This window comes from Diabrotica undecimpunctata, chromosome 1 (genome assembly GCF_040954645.1).
Source record: "Diabrotica undecimpunctata isolate CICGRU chromosome 1, icDiaUnde3, whole genome shotgun sequence".
NCBI classification, from domain to species: domain Eukaryota; kingdom Metazoa; phylum Arthropoda; class Insecta; order Coleoptera; family Chrysomelidae; genus Diabrotica; species Diabrotica undecimpunctata.
Window position 1 is genome coordinate 33535413 of NC_092803.1, and position 19392 is coordinate 33554804.

Consider the following 19392-nt stretch of genomic DNA (forward strand, 5'->3'; position numbering starts at 1 on the left):
AACTAACTCTTCTGCATTTAGGGCATAGTCTTTATCAGGTTTATTATTACTTGTTTATTTTTTAATATATTTTTTTGTCTTTTTGTTTCTTGTATCCATTTTTTACATTTTTTTTTGAGCAAATAATTTTGCTAATACCAAAATAATGGCATTGGCAAATAACCCGTTGCAAATTTGCTATATTTTGTAATATATTATTTAAATAATTTACCCGTGAATTATATGATACTGCTGCCTCCAAACACTTGATAGCCAACTGATAGCCACCTCTCTTGGTGTGATTTACTCGTTTACCTCCAACAAATTTTGCAATATCAGAAATGAAGCTTTCGGCGCTATTATTGGTGGCGCTTTTTATTAAATTTGTTGCATACACAGCATAGTCGATTGCCAGTCGTTAGCGTTGTACATTACTTTTTAGTACAGATACTAGTTGCAAAGGAATAGGTTTTTCTGCAGAGCTGTATTTTTTTGAGGATTCTCTTAGTCGATTGACAAAATTGCATAGCAAACGATTTTTGCACTCAATTTTCTCAATAAAAAGTTCTTGCTGTAGAGCTTGGCTTCACATATTATTTTGTACGTGCTGCTGTCGCAATCAGCAAAAAAATATTACATACAATTAATTTTTTACATACGTGTGTTGAGTAATAGCATTTTTTGACGCACTTACACAACAACATTTATTTTTACGCCTCAGTACAATAGCTTTTAAGTCCTTATTCCTATAATACAAGCCACACCTAAAATGGCCGAAAATACAGACTTATTTGTTCTTCATGCCCCAATGCACCATCAGCTATTACAGTAAGAACAGCTTTTTCATCTTCTGAATCAACTTCACCCTATTCTCGTGCTAAAATTTCTTTTTCTTTCCCAGCAGCTGACATTAATTCCATGGCTGTAATATAAAAATTGCTTATGAGCTCCTCTTCTATTGACTGCGAAATATTTGGCTATTATACTGAGATCATGTAAAGAAGAAAAGAGAAGAATTCTGATTAAAATACAAAAAAATGTACTGGCTACTTGGACATATTATTATATAAGCAAATAGTGAAGCAATAGTAGTGTTATAAACAAAAGAAAAATGCCACAAATTAACAGAGATATTATTCAAACAAAAAATTAAATTAAATAATAGGTAATTAGCACTGGTCTACATAATTATAATTTCGCCAATTGAAGGGTCCAATGCATAAACAGGTCAAGTCAAATAAAGCAAAATGTTCAGGAGAAGTAAAAAACATTTTGAGTGAAAACTATGAAATCCTGATAAATTTTGTATTTTCTAACATTTGAAAATCATCTTGTTAACACTATTTTTTTAAATAATAAGTTGTAAGTTAAAAAACAAAAAAGTTATGGGTGAAAAATAATTGGATTTGACTGGTTTATGTAAGGTATTCATCTTTTTTTGCGGGAAAAAATAGAATTTCATATTCAAAAAATTATTTTCTAGCAATTTATTAAATGAAATAAACAAGAACATAGTTTCAACTAAATGTTAGTGCAGAGTTGATTAATTTTTTTCTTTACTCACTGTCACTAAATTCTGATACCGAAGTTTCCTTATTGTCTGGTGAGAAGTTCTGATGGTAATTTCGGATTGCTTCAAAAAACCATTGATCACACTGTGGCACATAATTTGTTGCCAAAGACATAACATGCTCGAATTTGTTCTTTTTCAGCTTTCTCATTTCAATGTACAACTTATGGTCATGGTTTGGTAAGGTCAGGGGCTGCAAGTTCCTTTTATCTCTTATTTCAAAAGTATTAAATATAGTAAAGTTGACGGTTTCGCTACATTTAAACGTCATTTCACTATCTAATTTTTCATATCGCATGACACAATATTGTGATATGGTAAATTGGTTGTTCTTCCGTGAAGGATTTTTCACAAAAAATTGTTAAAAATGGGTCTTAAAGTTCAGAAACATATTAAGTCACATTAATAACTTGAAACTTTTTGTTACTATTTTCAATAATTTTTGAGTATTCTTGGGGTAAATATATCTTGTCATGTTTCCGTTTTTGTCTTTCTATTGCTCCAAAGCTTCTGTCACAGGGAAGGAAACTATGTCCGGGTTCAGGGTATCTGTGCACTATCAGTCTAAGCTTCTCAGTAGTTGCCAAAATGGTATAAAAAAACAGTACCAGTACAAAATTTTTGTTTTGGGACGAACAGTTATCAGAAAATATGTAAATAGTGGTTACGTCTTGATTAATATGATTATTAAAAAAAAATGATGTAGTTTACTAGCTACATTGTTTTGTCCTTTTGCAGCTATTGTCTCATCATAAACATAAAAATAACTTTTTCCAGTACTTCCCACACGAATACAAAAATTGTATACCCCAAGTTGAATTTTGTAGAAAACTTCACTACTCGAGGACACTGGAAGTGGCAAATTTTGCTGAAAATCGAATGTTAAAACTTCTACTTGTAAATCATTCTTAGCTAAATCTGTTTTTTCTTTCATGTCTTGATAAAAAGTTTCAGCTTTTGTAATATGTAGTTTTTTCTCTGTTTCCAATGCTCTTTTTTGGTCATCATTATCGGCAGCATTAATTTGATTTTGTAATTTATCACACTTCTGACAAGTAACTGACTTCAGTTTACCGAAGGATATTTTAAAGTTTTCTGTAAAAAATTTTCTATAATATTCATACTTTACAATCGGTTTCATATTTTCATTTTGTAGAAGTAATTGTTCAGGTTCGTATTGTTCTAAGTACATGTGATGCATTTTTGCAATATTTAAAAGAGGCGAGAGGTAATAGTGCTGCAAGTTATCTTTTAAACTGTAATGCGATTTGTATCTTGGGTAACTAAGTATATGATGACGTATCTTATCATCAGTGCCGACGGGTAGTTTAATAGGTCTTATTACGTGTTTTCCTCTGCCATCAACAGGAGGAGTTCCATACCCCATATGTAAGTAATTCTGTAAACGTTCAAGTCTTGCTTTCGAAATACCATTTAATGAAAGAAATGCCTTTTTGCAAATTTTCCATGTCGTGGAACAATAAAACATTTTAAATACTTGGTAAAAGCTTAAGCTCAAACAATTTATATTTTATATTTCAACCAGTAATATTACCTTGTAAGTAAATGATGATTTCTTTTTCATCCCTTGGCCAGAACATGGTCTTACTCGTTTAACTTCTAATTTGTCAATATTTCCATATAAATAAGCATCTTGGAGATCTTTTGTTCCCATGGCACAAAAATCGCGAAATATTTTGGTACAGTTTTCAAGCCCAATTTCTTCAAAACACTTCGGCTTACAGTTGCAGTTAGTACCAATATGTTTTCCGGGTTTATATACACCAGCAATGGTCAAATAAGGCTCACCCTTAAATCGTTTATTTTTTCGCTTTTTTCCTTTTTGTGTCGTAATATTAGACATTTCAGGAACATCTGACGTATTAGGGATGGCTTCAGGTTCTTTATTTTCTCCATCAGAGCTAAAGGAATCATCGGATGCAGTATAGTTTGTAAGGGACTGAATTTTGTGGTTATGTTTATTTTTAATTGGCACATAATCTTCGTCACTGGATGTATGGGTGCCTTCAAAAGGATCACTGACACTTTCTGTATCAAAAGACATTATTTTAACTTTAAAATTATTAATAAACACTGTGAATTACTCAAAATAACAACACCTTGATGCCAACAACAATAACACAATGAATGATAACCTATTTGACTGGGGACTAAGAGCACTGTGCATTAACCGGTCAAGTCCTGGACTCCACCGGTTTATACAAAGTATCAAAATGCAGGCAACACATTATACGCTCTAGTATTGATATTTTTAATCCTATCGAGCTGTTTTATGTACTGGAAGATGTAGAATTTTATACTGTGCATGAATAAATGCTTAACTCATTTTGCCCAAAAAGTGGACTTGCCCGGTTTATGCATTGGGCCCTTCAATTGTCGTCAAGTTTTTCGTGGGGTACATAAACGTCTTCGTGAACTACCCATTGTAAAAAATTATGAATACTCTTGTTTGTCAGTAGTCTGAATCTGAATAAACTTTTTCCATTTAATAAGCACTAAATTTTCGTTTTCGTTTCAACATTATTTATGACCCTACCGAGAGAGTGTATGGTATATACCTGTTAGCTAGATATTGACAAAAAAGACAGCCTGTGTTGATCGAGAGAGATAAATATTAGCAGAACTTCAAGCTTTTCTTAAAAAAGTTTAAACGGAATAGCTGCTTTGTGTTACACTTTATGTTAAAAGTAAAAAGAGATTCGGAAACTGCAAAAAATTCTATAGTGACGTAACTTTTTAATTTTATTTAAGTTAATTGTAAACAAAAAAATTGAAAAAAAAAATTGTTTAAACAATATATTAATTTATAAAGAGTAAGTGCACTAAAATGTTTTAAAACTTATGATATAAAAAAAAAACTAAAGCCCAATAATATCTCTTCCACAGAAGAAACAGATGAACAATTATCTCAGGCAGAATTCTAACATGCCCAATTCCTTTATTTTACAGTGGAATCTTAATGGGTTTTATACCCATTTGGAACAGTTAAAACTATTAATAAATGAATTATGCCCAAAGATCTTATGTCTTTAAGAAACTCATTTTAAACAAGTTACTATAAATCTTCGAAATTATCAATGTTTTCCAAAAAACAGAGTAGCACAACAGGCCAGTGGTGGAGTAGCTATCTTCATGCTCTAACCCACTGACTGTGAAACACATCCTGCTTGATTATCCTCAATTCAAGGAAAAAAGAAAATCCCACGGATTCACAGATGATGATCTCAAGACAGTTCTCACCAAAAAAATTTCGACAGTGTTAAGCTATTTAAAAGACATCAAGTTATTTCAATGTTATTTAAAGTAATATTTCATGTATTTTTTATATCCACTAATAACCCTGCGCGGTTAATGTAGTTTTGTGTTTAAATAAAAAAAAAAAAACAAAAAAAACGGGTGTGGCAGTCCAGTGGGACTGCCGGTAGAAGTTATACTTCTATACACGCATTCGCCGTTAAAAATTTATATAGGAGTCAATCTGCACAATCATTACATATGTAATGCTATAGGTAAGAGAGAGCAGAAAGAGAAAAAGAATTAGTTATATAGGTATATGGTGCATCGTTTGCTGTATATAAACATTTAACCTGTAATAGGAGTATAGTAAATGAAGGATTGTATCAATATTTTAATGAAAATATATATTTTTATTTTTATATATGTATAAAGGGAGTTGAACGCAAAAAAAAATTACACATACTCTGCAGTAAAATTCATTGTTTATTTTGTTATTAATATAAAAATTACAATACAATAAATACACTGCAACATAATACAATATAATAATGCAATACAAATTAAAATGCAATATTCATAAGTATTTAAAACTGCCAATATACATAACTTACTTTACGAAGATAAAAATAAAAAACTAACAACTCGGATTATGTTGTAAATTTTCATTTTATTTTAAAATTTAGCATTTTTGCGTATATTACATATATTTAATAAGTGAGGTTTTTAAATATTTCAAAAATAAAAAAGGAAATTCATATTGGGATTCGAACTCACGTACACCAGCGTATGAACCAAACACGTAAAAGATTTGCCAATTAGACATGATATTAACGGATTTCAAAATTGACAGTTGTCTGTCATACAGTGATTATTTTGAAATACCAAAGCCTAAAATAATTATGAACATTTAATAAATAATACAAAACATATCACATAAAAAATAATATTAATGTATATTATATATATAATATTATATATAATATAATATATTTATAATATTAAATATATATACAAAAGGAACATTTTTATTCTCGAGAGAGGAAGAGAGAGAAAATATATATTTTGTCTCTCTCTTACTCATTATCTTACATATGTAATGGTTTCACAGATTCACTCCCGTGCAAATTTCCAACGCCGACCGTGCGTATAGAAGTATAACTTAAAAAAAAAAAAAAAGAATTATCTCAATATCTGCCATAGTTTTTGTGTTATTTTATTTAAACTTTACGTTGGAATTTAGCTATGCCCAGAATAGCGAGGAACGGCTTTAAACGGTCACCACGTTCATTTCTATTTCCTAGACCATATTCACATAAGATCACAAGACCCATACACACCAACATCCATAAAAAATGCGTAAGCCGTTTCCGAGAGAATTCAAATGTTTCATACATAAAACTTACTCTGCAAATGAAGTATATCTTAAGAATGTACTAATTATACACAATTATATTATCACAATTTCTCTATTCAGTAGTTCGAAAAAGATAGTATTTTAAAATGTAAAACCCAAGAGATGCAACCTAATAATTTTAAAGAACACATCCAATTTACCACATACCCCTTGGAACTGTTAAAAATTCCAACCGTTTGCATATTTCATTCGCCGGCCCACTTCTATTCCGTCGTCTGTAAAAAAATTAATATAAAAACCCCATTAACATACATATAAATTCTTTTAGAGTGTCCCTTTTATTCCAGAACGTATCCGATAAAACTTTGATTTGCATTTCAAATGGTCGCTCCAAATTTACTGCACAAAATGACAAAACTTTCATTGGAAGATTGCGCCAACAGCCGTTTGTAGAATGTAAAATGCTTCTGTTGTCTAAAAATACTTTATTTTGGAAAATATATAATGTGGTCTACGAGTTTGTTGATTAGAGGGTGCTTTTAAGGGAACTAAATTAGAACGACCGGTTTGAGGTGTTAATAAAATTTAAATATTACAATAAATAAACTACCGAAATATTGGGCTACAACGTGAACAGAGAAAACAATTTAAAATACTTCTAGGCAGAAAGAGAGTTATATTGTGTTAGTATTACTACATCTATACTTTAACAGGCAATGAAAAGGGTGACTCATATATGTAACATAATATACTACTTTTACGAGGTGCATATCAAATATGGCTTTTACTAGGGGACTGTTTGGGCAAATTAAAATGTACATGGACAATATTATTGTTTCTAAACTCTTTAAATTACTAGTGCAAGAATGTTTAAAAAGAACAGGTGAACGTATGTATTGATTACTGTTATAATATCGTATATCCAAGACCTTTTTTACCGGTTTATGTCTAATCATACATCAAGTTTAGTTTTAGAATGTGCCAATATGCATACATTGAACGTGGTCTTTGGTCTTTACCTATAGTTTCAAATGCACGATAATAAGCGTTTCTCTACAAATATATATTCAAACAATTTTAAAGCAGCATGTTTGTTTCATATAAAACGGCTGCTTTTAATGTAAATGTTGAGCAAAAGGAAAAGTTCAAAGTTCTGATCCTATTTTTTCGCCTATAGGGGTAACTGTTCTGCCTGCCAACCAAGCTATAGCACTTTATATTCATAAATATAAACCTGATGATATATTAATTAAAATGTCTGGACATGACGAGGTTTTTAAGATTTTAACGAACAGCCGGCATAAGTCAATAAATATCAAAAAGAAGCAACGAAAAATAAATGATACAAAATTAAATAAAGAATTAGATTTGGACATCAATAGAAATACTGTCACATTGTTGGTGTAGCGAAATAGAAACTGATTTATTGGCTTCTTCGTTTGCCTCCTTGGTTGTGGACTATATTACAAGGTTTACGGATAGCAGCTTGCTACTTACAGTGTACACTAGTAGCCAAAATTCTGGAAACTTTACAAAAATTATCGTTTTTTTAGCAAGACTCGTCTCATAATCATGGTTGATATAGTTTACCATTACAATTACATTTTTATTTTATTGTTTTATATTCCTGCATAATATTTTATGTATTTCTAACTCTTTTTTTATTAACGTCATTATTTAATATATATGTGATATTGTTTAATTGTCGGAAAGGAATTTATCAGCGTCGATTCAACGAAAATGGCAACCAGAAACCCAAAACGTGTTGACTGGTGGCCAGGAAAGAGAGCCAAAGCAAATATCCTTCGAAAAGAAGGTTACACTTATCAAGAAATAGCAAACAAATTGGGTGGTGGCGCCACAAAATCAGGTGTAATGAAAGTTTGTAAACGTGGAACGACAAAATTAGCAAAAAGATCTGGCAGAAAACCCAAAGTTAGTCACTACGATGTGCGTAGAATATGCCGACCTTCTTAAGAAGATCGTCGAAGATCAGCAAAAGATATTAACGGTATTGTCAAATCAACTGGATTACAAATATCGGACCGCACTATCAGAAGAAAGTTGTGTGAAAATGGATTGCGAGCACGAATTCCTAGAAAGAAGCCATTCCTGAACAAAAAACCGAGGCAAAAACGCATTGATTGGGCTTTGGCACACATAGGGTGGACAGAAGAACAATGAAGTAAAGTAATTTGGAGTGATGAAGCCAAAATTTCGATCTTTGGGAGTGACGGAGTGAAGTTTGTTCGCCGCTGACCGGGAGAAGACCTTTTGCCCCAGTGTACTACGGTCACTATGAAGCATCCTGTGAGGGTCATGGTATGGGCTTGCATGACCACTAATGGAGTTGGACGTTTAGCAGTAATAGAAGGCAATATTAATGCAAAAAAAATATCAGGAAGAGATACTGCAAGCCAAACTGCTGCCGACTATCAGAGATTTGTTCGAGGGGGATGCTCAATAATGCATCTTCCAGCAGGATGGAGCGCCTTGTCATACGGCTGAGACTTCCATGGAATGGTTGAGAAACTATGATGTTACTGTTCTGCCTTGGCCTGGAAATAGTCTCGATCTAAATCCAATAGAAAATTTATGGTCAAGGCTAAAAGTCTTAGTATCACGCTGAAACCCAAGCAACAAGAGAGAACTGATAGAAGCCATTATTCAAAACTGGTTTAGAGTTATTACACCAGAAGATTTTGATCGTCTCGTCAACTCCATGCCTCGCAGAATTGAGTCTGTCTTAAAAAACAAAGGTTATCCTACCAAATACTAATTTTGTTGATAATCATTGTACCATTTTTTTTAAATATATCTACTAATAGCTAACGGCTGTTGTTTTATTTATTTTTAAATTTTTAGAGGATTTTCCTCCTTAAAATAGATGTTAAATATTAAGTAAAAGCATAAAACGATGTAATAAAATTATAGATAAACTTATAAATAACATAAGTCTTGTGAAAAAGAGGAATGCTGATGACAAAACTAAAATTTTTGAAAAGTTTCCAGAATTTTGGCCACTAGTGTACAGTCAAATAGTGATGGATGTATATGGTATTAGAACAGTATCATAAAAATGACTTTCTTTTTGCTCTATAAGTAGAAATCAAATAATTGAACAAGAATACTAAGAACTGGACATACTCAAAAGCATTTAGACTCCATTCACGGTTGAATAGAAACTTACATTAGAGGACGTGATATTTGTCTGCATTCCACTTATCCTTCTATTAGTGAAGCTAGACAAAATCTCTCTCCATATGTTGCCGAATAGGTAACATAAAATCGATTTAAAGATAATTTTAAAGAGAAAAACCAGATGTAATGTAGCATACGACCAGAGAACAAAAATGTCACTGACATTAGAGCTGTTAAATATACACCCGAAGGTGTATTATTATTATTTTATTGCAGATGTTATTTTCTACAAACTTAAGTTTGATGATATAGGCCGTGTTTTGACAAAAGGATTTTGGAAATGAGAAAATAAACGTTCAGAAATGTAAACATCTTAAAAATTTTAATGCTGTTATCCCTCCTGATTGCCATTACTTTTACGATAATATCGAACATAATTAAATATTTCGTTGAAAATATTTTTAACATCTACCTTAATTATAAATAAAACTTAATTTTGAAATAAATATTCAATTCAATAAATCACTTAAACTACATTTTGCAGTATCATTTGGCAGCAAATCCTAATAACCCACCGTTAGAACAAAATCATTTTGAAAATTAAAAAATAATAAGTATTTTACAATATATAATAATACCTTGATATTTAACCAATAATTCTTTATTTAGGTTAATCGATTTTCGTATGCAGAAAATGTTTTTTTTTTTCCTGTTAAAAACTTATTTGTGGGTTACGAGCTCTTGCATTTTAAGCGACGATATACTAAATAACTGTATCTGCTTATAAAATTAATGTAGAAATGATACCGACTATTCTTTAATAAATTGAATTGTATTAATGTCTATTAATTAGTTCAACCCGATCCACAAACACATTAGACTAAGTAAATTTCCAAACCTGATACGTTTTTATTGTTTCCCAGCCAACTCACTGAATTTGCTTTGAAATTTCGAAGAGATATCGATTGCTGAAGGAGTAACATTATGCATTTCCAAGTCGATTGCCATTAATAGGCCCCTTACGTCGTCGTACGCTATGTCTAATTGCAGAACGCGGTTTACGGATCCATTTCATCTAGACAGGCTTCAGCTAATCCTCACATCCTTAATAGAGCACGGAATCGACAGATTTCAGATGAATGGGTTGTAGAAACAATGATGAAAACAGGAAGCAGGAGACTTATTTAGAGCAATTACCAGGATTCCATTTGATGAGCCGGAATTATCGTGTAGTTTGTTGTTTAAATAAAATATGATACAATGTTACAATGATATCATGAGAAAATGTCAATGGGTAATACAGAAATAGAAATACAGTCATTAGAAATTATGAAAACTACATAAACAAAAGAAATAAGACGAATTTCTAGTATCGCTTGATTTGAGTAAATAATAAAAAACCGTAAATTAAAAATTAAATCTTTCAGTGGGCGCCCCTTAATCTAGAGAATGAGACGCCTGCGGCATACCAGTGCGTATATTATTTTGGACAGAAATTATAGATTATTCGCTAATTAAATAGTTGACTATTAATATTATAACAAAAATAAGTTTTTTAATAAAGACCTGTTTATTGATAAAACAGGCAATAAAAAAATGAAACAACATCATTAAATTAGCAAAAGGCATAAAATTAAGTAGCTAATTATTAATTCACTCCAGTCGTCAAAGACGAAAATGCCACTGAACCTCTAAAAATCATACGAACAAGCTGAATTTTGCTGATAATGTCAATTTTGGCACCACAATAAAGATGCAAAAAATACCCTCCGGATTACTACTAAAACTCCACCCTCGTAGGGCGGAAAAAACGAATAAAATTGATTTACGAAGAATATGTACGCCATAGAAATAATGTTTTAAATAAAAAATAAAGCTAAGATGATTTCGAACAAAAGTGTATTAGCACTTTTTGTGTAGAATGAACCATTCTCTCAGAAAGAACGCTTGAAGCAACCAGCGAATTTTAAAGTCAAGTATAGCTTGTCTTAAAATATATCGTCTTGGTTTTCCTCTTGTTAAAGGATTAATGTTATTATTGGTATTGTCATCAATGGAATAACCAAAATTATTGGTTCTTAGTGACAAAACATCAGAGGCGGACTCCAGGTAAAAATAATAATACAGCGATTTTATTTCAAGACACCCATTTTATTGTAAAAAATATGTTTTATTACCTGTACTTAAATTGATCGCTCTAGAATCATTTAATAATAATAACAAACATTAATAATAAATATTATTACTATGTCAAATTCTGTTTCACTGTCAGAGGATTAATTACAATGTATATTATAACTTTGCATAGACAAATAGGACAGTTTATCTTTTACAATATGCTATTCTGAAATTTTCCAACTTTCTACCGACACATTATCTATAACAGTTTTAATGAACCGTATGAAAGTGTCACTCAGGGTAGAGGAACGCTCTTACTTTTACTTTGACTTGATGCCACATATGCTTAATGGGATTAAATACACAATGGCACTGGGGAAAACTGTATGTAGCATTGTGTGCTCCATTTGCTTTGAGAAAGTTATCACGGACATATTGCTTTTTAATACTAAATCCATTTAACACTTCTAGTAGTTGTTATTTAGAAGGTGCTTTCGTCTGGCAGTTTTTACTAGAATCGACCCATCCTTTGTATACTGTATCATGAGTATCAAACCTTATTTTATCCAGATATATGATATATGTCTCGATGTATATATATCTCGATGAATCGAGAGGTTTGGAGGAGGAGCATGCCTTGGACCGGGAGGATTATAGGGAGGAGATACTCAGTTCTCCAAGTGCGCAGTCTATGTGATTCCATTACTACTGCTTTTTTGTCTATCTTACGGTACTTAAAACCCATTTTAGAAATGACTCTATGGAGGGTGGCGCGACTTATGTCTATATTTGTTGGTTCTTCCTGTAACTTTAATTTAGCTTTATCTAATGTAGGAATTGTCTGATTTTCATTAAGGGGATATATTCTTCTTCTTATAATATCATGGTGAGATAATGGTTCTTTGCTTACCATATCCTCTATCGACAATATTGTTGTTTTTGTAAGTAAAAATGTTTCTTTTACATCATCTTGTTTGATTAGGCCTCTATCTATTAAAGTATCATATACATTTTTAACTATTTCTTTTGCGTCTAATGACAAACGCTTTCGATTATGTTTAGTAGAAGTCGAGCGATTATTTTTCCACAGACGAAACACATTTTTTTATAAACAAACTTTACTAATATACTATACACACAGTCGCAAGTACATATTCGTAATGACTGATACTAGGTACCTATTAATTTTATTTCCCTCAACATTAGCCATACCTAATGCAACCCTGAGCGGTCAGGTAGAAATTTAAAACGTGTTTATCTATTAATAATGCCAATAATACCATTAATCCTTTAACGAGAATGTTAAGACGATATATTTTGAGACAAACTGTAAGCAAGCGAAAACTATTTTAAATAAAATTTGTATTAACTAGACTGTAAAAATTTGATATCTTTTAATCAGAGAGTCCTATCGACAAAAATAAACATGTATTTTAAAGTAATTACTATTTAAATGGGAATAAGCCACAATTAAAAGTTAAAGTACGTTTATTGACGTTTCAATTTCCACTTCGGAAATCGATCTTAAAATTCAAACATTATTAAATTAAACAAATTTTGTTTTTTTGTTACTTGGTGAAAAATTCTTCTAATAATTTAATTTTATCTGACTCATTTATATTGACAATTCAGACATACATTATACAGTTTAAAGTAGACGACTTTAAAATAATATTGTCAATAAATTAGGAATTTTCAACAAACGACCGAATAGAACAGAACAACTTAAAACGAGATCCTACATCATACACAGGGAATAATACGAGGAAAATAAGAATACCATACATAAAAGGATTATCAGAAAAAACTTAAAAGGATAGGAAATAAATTCAACATTTCAACAACATTCAAAACACCAAACACATTGAGATCTATTTTGTCTAAAACCAAACCTAACAATGAACAAGGAAAGACAAAGAAATGCATTTATAAAATATCTTGTGAATGCGATCAGTTTTATTTAGGTGAAATATCAAGGCCATTAAATGTTAGAATAAGTGAACATCAATCTTATGTTAAAAATAGAGAATTTGATAGATCTCAAATATGTAAACACGCATAGGATAATGAACATAGGGTTCAATGGAATGATTCAAATATAGTCCTAAAAAAACGGATGGTAAAAAGAGAAAAATCAAAAAAGCGGCTCTAATTATGCTAAATGAGACCAATTGTGTCGCAAATTCCTCGGCAGAATGTAGTAGGATCTGGTTACCCATATTAAAAGGGGAAGTTATTAAAAGGAAAATACCAGTATTAGTAAGTCGGTAATATATAGAGGATACATCATTTATGTTTTTTAAATAACAAAGATATAAAATCAGAATTTGGTGTTTAGTGATTTATATATTATGAGGTTTTTTTCCTGGTTTTTCCCTCATAATTTACTATGGAATCACTAACAGGAGATTTTTACTGTCATCATGGCATGTGTTTGTCTTTTTAAAGACGAATTACATGCTATGATTTTTTCTGACGGATATTCTCAAGTTAAAGTTGATTTCATGTAATCGAATAAACTATCTTACAAGTAAAGTCGTCCCAGGAACGCAACTCAACAATATTGAGAATATCATTTTAAAGTCGTCTACTTCAAAATGTATAATGTATGTTTGAATTGTCAATATAAATGAGTTAGATAAAATTAAATTATTAGAAGAAATTTTCACCAAGTAACAAAGAAACAAAATTTGTTTAATTACTAATGCTTGTATTTTGAGAACGATTTCCATAGAGGAAATTGAAACGTCAATAAACGTACTTTAATTGTGGCTTATAACTACTACTTTAACATGCCACAAGAAAATAGCTTCAGAACAATATGTATTTTAAAGGTAAAGACAACAGCTTTGCGCATGCAATTTTGGAATTTTCCTGCAAAAGTCAGTTTCTACGAAGGTGTTAAGTAAATAAACGTTTAGTTATTATTAATTTTTCACGATTCTTAATAGATTACACAAAAATTACTAGAGGCTAATCTTCAAAACATATGGCCCGAATATATATATATACAAATGATGGAAATAAATATATCCTGGTAGCCATGGATTATTTTACGAAATGGACTGAGGCCTATGTGATACCAAATCTAGAAGCTTCTACCGTTGCAGAGGTACTTGTTAAAGAATTCTTTAGCTGATTTGGTGTTTCCTTGGAGATCCACTCCGACCAAGGGCGAAACTTCGAGTCAACCCTTTTCCAAAACGTTTGTTAATTGATTGGTGTCAATAACACCAGAACGACATCCCTGCATCCTTAATCAGATGGAATGGTCGAGAGAATGAACCAAACAATGGGTAAACACCTGTCCAAAGTTGTATCAGAACATCAAAGAGATTGGGACCAGCACATTCATTTATTCCTAATGGTCTACCGCTCGGTAGTGAATGAAACTACAGACCAGACTCCAACCTGCCTGATGTTAGATCGTGAAGTTCGTTTGCCCTGCGACCTAGAGTTTGGCTGCAAACCTTCCGAAGAACATGTTGCAAGCGAAGAATATGTCGACCGCCTGAAGTTAAGAATGAACAACATTCATGAACTTTCCAGACAACACATCCAGTTAGCCAGTGATAGAATGAAAGATCAATATGATTCTCGATGCAAGAATGAAAGCTATGAAGTAGGTGATCTTGTTTGGCATTATAATCCACAACGTCGTCGTGGCTTGTCTTCTAAACTGTATAATGTATGTTTGAATTGTCAATATAAATGAGTTAGATAAAATTAAATTATTAGAAGAAATTTTCACCAAGTAACAAAGAAACAAAATTTGTTTAATTACTAATGCTTGTATTTTGAGAACGATTTCCATAGAGGAAATTGAAACGTCAATAAACGTACTTTAATTGTGGCTTATAACTACTACTTTAACATGCCACAAGAAAATAGCTTCAGAACAATATGTATTTTAAAGGTAAAGACAACAGCTTTGCGCATGCAATTTTGGAATTTTCCTGCAAAAGTCAGTTTCTACGAAGGTGTTAAATAAATAAACGTTTAGTTATTATTAATTTTTCACGATTCTTAATAGATTACACAAAAATTACTAGAGGCTAATCTTCAAAACATATGGCCCGAATATATATATATATATATATATATATATATATATATATATATATATATATATATATATATATATATATATATATATATATTAATCGGATTGACCACGCGCAATTGTAAGACTGTAGTCCTAATATTGTATGAACCTTTTCTTCTTTCTTGGCAATGATTATATTCGCTTTAATATTTTATCCCTATTTCATTGGGGTTTTCGTTTCTCTGCTGAGTTGTTTTTTGTTTTTTTTTAACAATGTTTTATTTGACTTTCTCGTATAGTTTGTGGTATGCACTAAACTATTCATTGAAAACATTTATACATCACCATCTGATGTTATTCTGAAATTTTTCCGACCTATTAGTCAGACTGGACGATATTTAGATTACCAGTATTTAATTGATAAATAAGTGACAACGTAGAAATATCTATGTTGGAACACTAAAAAAAACCTTTTTCCCCTTTTTCTTTCAAGTTAATGACAGAAAAAATAATTTTTTGAAAAATAGATTTTCTAAATTTTACTTGGGTAAAAGTAGGATTACTGCTGTGTTTAAAAGTTTACTAATTATTTTTTAGACTTAACATATTATTACCTAAATGTTTCTTGATATCTACGTGTCCAAACTAAGTACAGTGTTTATTCTGGCACTATTATCAGTATAATTGCACTTTAGCATTGAAATTTCTCCCGAACCTTCCACTGACAGTCCGTAATTTACCAGAATATCGTGTCTAATAGTGTGGAAAGTACGCATTGGCCTTGTTAGCTTATTTTATTACCCTGAAAGCATTTTGACACCATATGATTATCTTTGCTGAAATAGATATACATTTTTTGATATTTTTCTTTTGAGAAATTAATTCTGCTTAAATAACAGCCTTGTTGGTTCAGTAATTGTCAACTATATATTTTAGTATATTATCAGTAGGTAACAAAAAAATCGCACATTAATAATATAAGAACAACTGCATTCAGAAAAAAAAATACCAACTTACTCTAATAGGCTATTGACAAATTCTAAAACTAATAGGCAAACTTCATATATTTGTCTTCTTCTTTTTCGCGAGACTAGGATTACTCCTGTTTGTCTGCCACTTATTCTGTTTCAGTCGTTGTTGACTGTACATTATCTTTCTACCTTTTTGGCGGCCTTTCAACGGGTCTTCTGCTATACGGCTTGTTGTTTCTACAGATGTTCGCTAATCTATCTGGTCCCATTCGGTTTACATGTTCGTTCCAGTTTTTTTTTCTTGTTGTTATCCACCTGTTAATATTTTGAATTTTGCATTGTTCGCGAATACTTCTGTTGGTTTGTCTATCTCTTAATGATATGCCCGCTATTGATCTTAATACTTTCATTTAATACTTAATATTTAATACTTAATACTTAATATTTTCTGATCGACCACAGGGCTGGCAAAGTTTATTCAAATGCTGATGCCCTTTCGAGATGGCCGTGCAGTGCAAATTGTAATCACTGTCTTAAATTAGAAGAACGACTTTACCCCGTGAGACGAACCACCGTCATTAATGATCAATGGCAACCTCAACAGATACAAGACGCTCAAGCAGATGATTCATGTATAAAAAGAGTATTGGATTGGATGCGCCGAAGTGAAAGACCTTCTTGGCAAGACATTAGTGCATGTAGTCCCGAAGTCAAGTGTTACTGGAGTCAATGGAATTGCCTAGTGCTAACAGATGATCTTCTTTATAGAACCTTTGAGAACGATGATGGTACAGAATCTAAGCTTCAGTTTATTGTACCTAAAAGTAAAGTGTCAGAAGTATTACGTCAGTTACATGACGGTGCATCAGGTGGACACTTTGGTATTACGAAGACTCTGCAAAAGGTTCGAGAACGGTTCTATTGGGTTCAGTTGGTAAAAAGAGGGCACCCATGAGACAGTACAATGTTGGTAGTTCTATGGAAAGAGTAGCAATCGATATTGCAGGTCTACTTCCAGAGACAAATGATGGAAATAAATATATCCTGGTAGCCATGGATTATTTTACGAAATGGACTGAGGCCTATGCGATACCAAATCAAGACGCTGCTACCGTTGCAGAGGTACTTGTTAAAGAATTCTTTAGCCGATTTGGTGTTTCCTTGGAGATCCACTCCGACCAAGGGCGAAACTTCGAGTCAACCCTTTTCCAAAACGTTTGTAAATTGATTGGTGTCAATAACACCAAAATGACACCCTTGCATCCTCAATCAGATGGAATGGTCGAGAGAATGAACCGAACAATGGGTAAACACCTGTCCAAAGTTGTATTAGAACATCAAAGAGATTGGGACCAGCACATTCATTTATTCCTTATGGCCTACCGCTCGGCTGTGAATGAAACTACAGGCCAGACTCCAAACTGCCTGATGTTAGGTCGTGAAGTTCGTTTGCCCTGCGACCTAGAGTTTGGCTGCAGACCTTCCGAAGAACATGTTGCAAGCGAAGATTATGTCGACCGCCTGAAGTTAAGAATGAACAACTTTCATGAACTTGCCCGACAACACATCCAGTTAGCCAGTGACAGAATGAAAGATCAATATGATTCTCGATGCAAGAATGAAAGCTATGAAGTGGGTGATCTTGTTTAGCTTTATAATCCACAACGTCGTCGTGGCTTGTCTTCTAAACTGCAAAGACAATGGGAGGGTCCGTATGAAATTAAAAAGAGAATAAATGACGTAATATACCGAATTAAGAAGTTGCCGAAAGGTAAACCAAAAGTAGTTCACATAAATCGTCTTGGACCTTATGCTGGCTCAAATAAAACAGAAGAAGCCCGAACCCTTTAACATGAGATCAAAGATGACCGGCGACCAAGCTTTAATAAATTTATGTCAAATAACGCAGAGAGAAAGAGTGCTAGATTCGGCGTGACCACAAAAGTTCCGCAGGATCTTTTTAGTGCTCCGCATAACGTCTCTCTAGCCCACTGTGTTGCCCAAGATCTTGAGATGACTAAAGGAATCTCATCTGTATTTTATAAGAAGTTCGGTCGTTTAGACGAGTTAAAAAATCAGCAGCCTAAAGTTGGAAGAGTACTGAGATTAGAAGACGGCCCTCGATCTTTGCTGTATATGGTGACCACGAAGTCGTATACAGACAGGGCAAGCTACGAGGATATATGGCGTGCTCTAACTAATTTGAAGAAAATCGTGTGCAATTATGACATCAAGAATTTGGCCTTACCCAAGATAGGCCATGCACTATATAATCTGGATTGGAAGATTGTCAGAAGTATGCTTGAAGTGATCTTCCGAGAAACCGGGGTAAGAATTACTGTGTGTTGCATTAACCCAAAGAGATCGTGTCCTTCAAAGTCAGTAGACTGTTATTTCTTCTTGAGGGGGTCATGCAGAGCTGGAGAGGCCTGTAGATTCCGCCATCATGGGCCTACATATAGAGTTGCTGATCGGGACGCTCAGATCTAAGAGGGGAGCAGTGTTAGGAACATGCTTTCGGCATGGCCTATGTAACGGTTGCATCTCGAAATGGCTTCGAGAACCTTCGCGATGTATCGAGCGCTGTAGAAATCCATTTGTCAAACAACGAATTTGAGGTGGGACTACCCCAGAAGATTCGAGAGCAATACTTTTTGGTATATATATGTAACGATGTTATGAGTGAGTTTAGTTTTTAAGATATTACCGAACTGTAATATACTGTAAATAAATATATTTATATAAATTCGAACCGCTCGTTTTATTTAATCTCGCTACAATATATATATATATATATATATATATATATATATATATATATATATATATATATATATAATATATTATAAAACACATCATATTTGGTTTAGTCAACTATTGTTTTTCTTATAATGGAAAGAAGAAAATGCTCATGGTTGAAGAATGTAAGAGACTGGACAGGCATGGACACACAATC

The 19392-nt window shown here is 32.4% G+C and overlaps 1 protein-coding gene across 1 annotated transcript in view; it reads left to right on the plus strand.

The window, feature by feature from the left end:
* The first annotated feature begins 7901 nt into the window (after nucleotides 1-7901).
* The window catches only part of LOC140437699 (protein amalgam-like), an 889271-nt gene continuing 877780 nt past the window's right edge, over nucleotides 7902-19392 (plus strand). Inside the window, exon 1 of the mRNA XM_072527401.1 lies at nucleotides 7902-8096. Within this exon, the coding sequence (XP_072383502.1) occupies nucleotides 7902-8096 (195 nt within the window). The remainder of the gene's footprint in view (nucleotides 8097-19392) is intronic.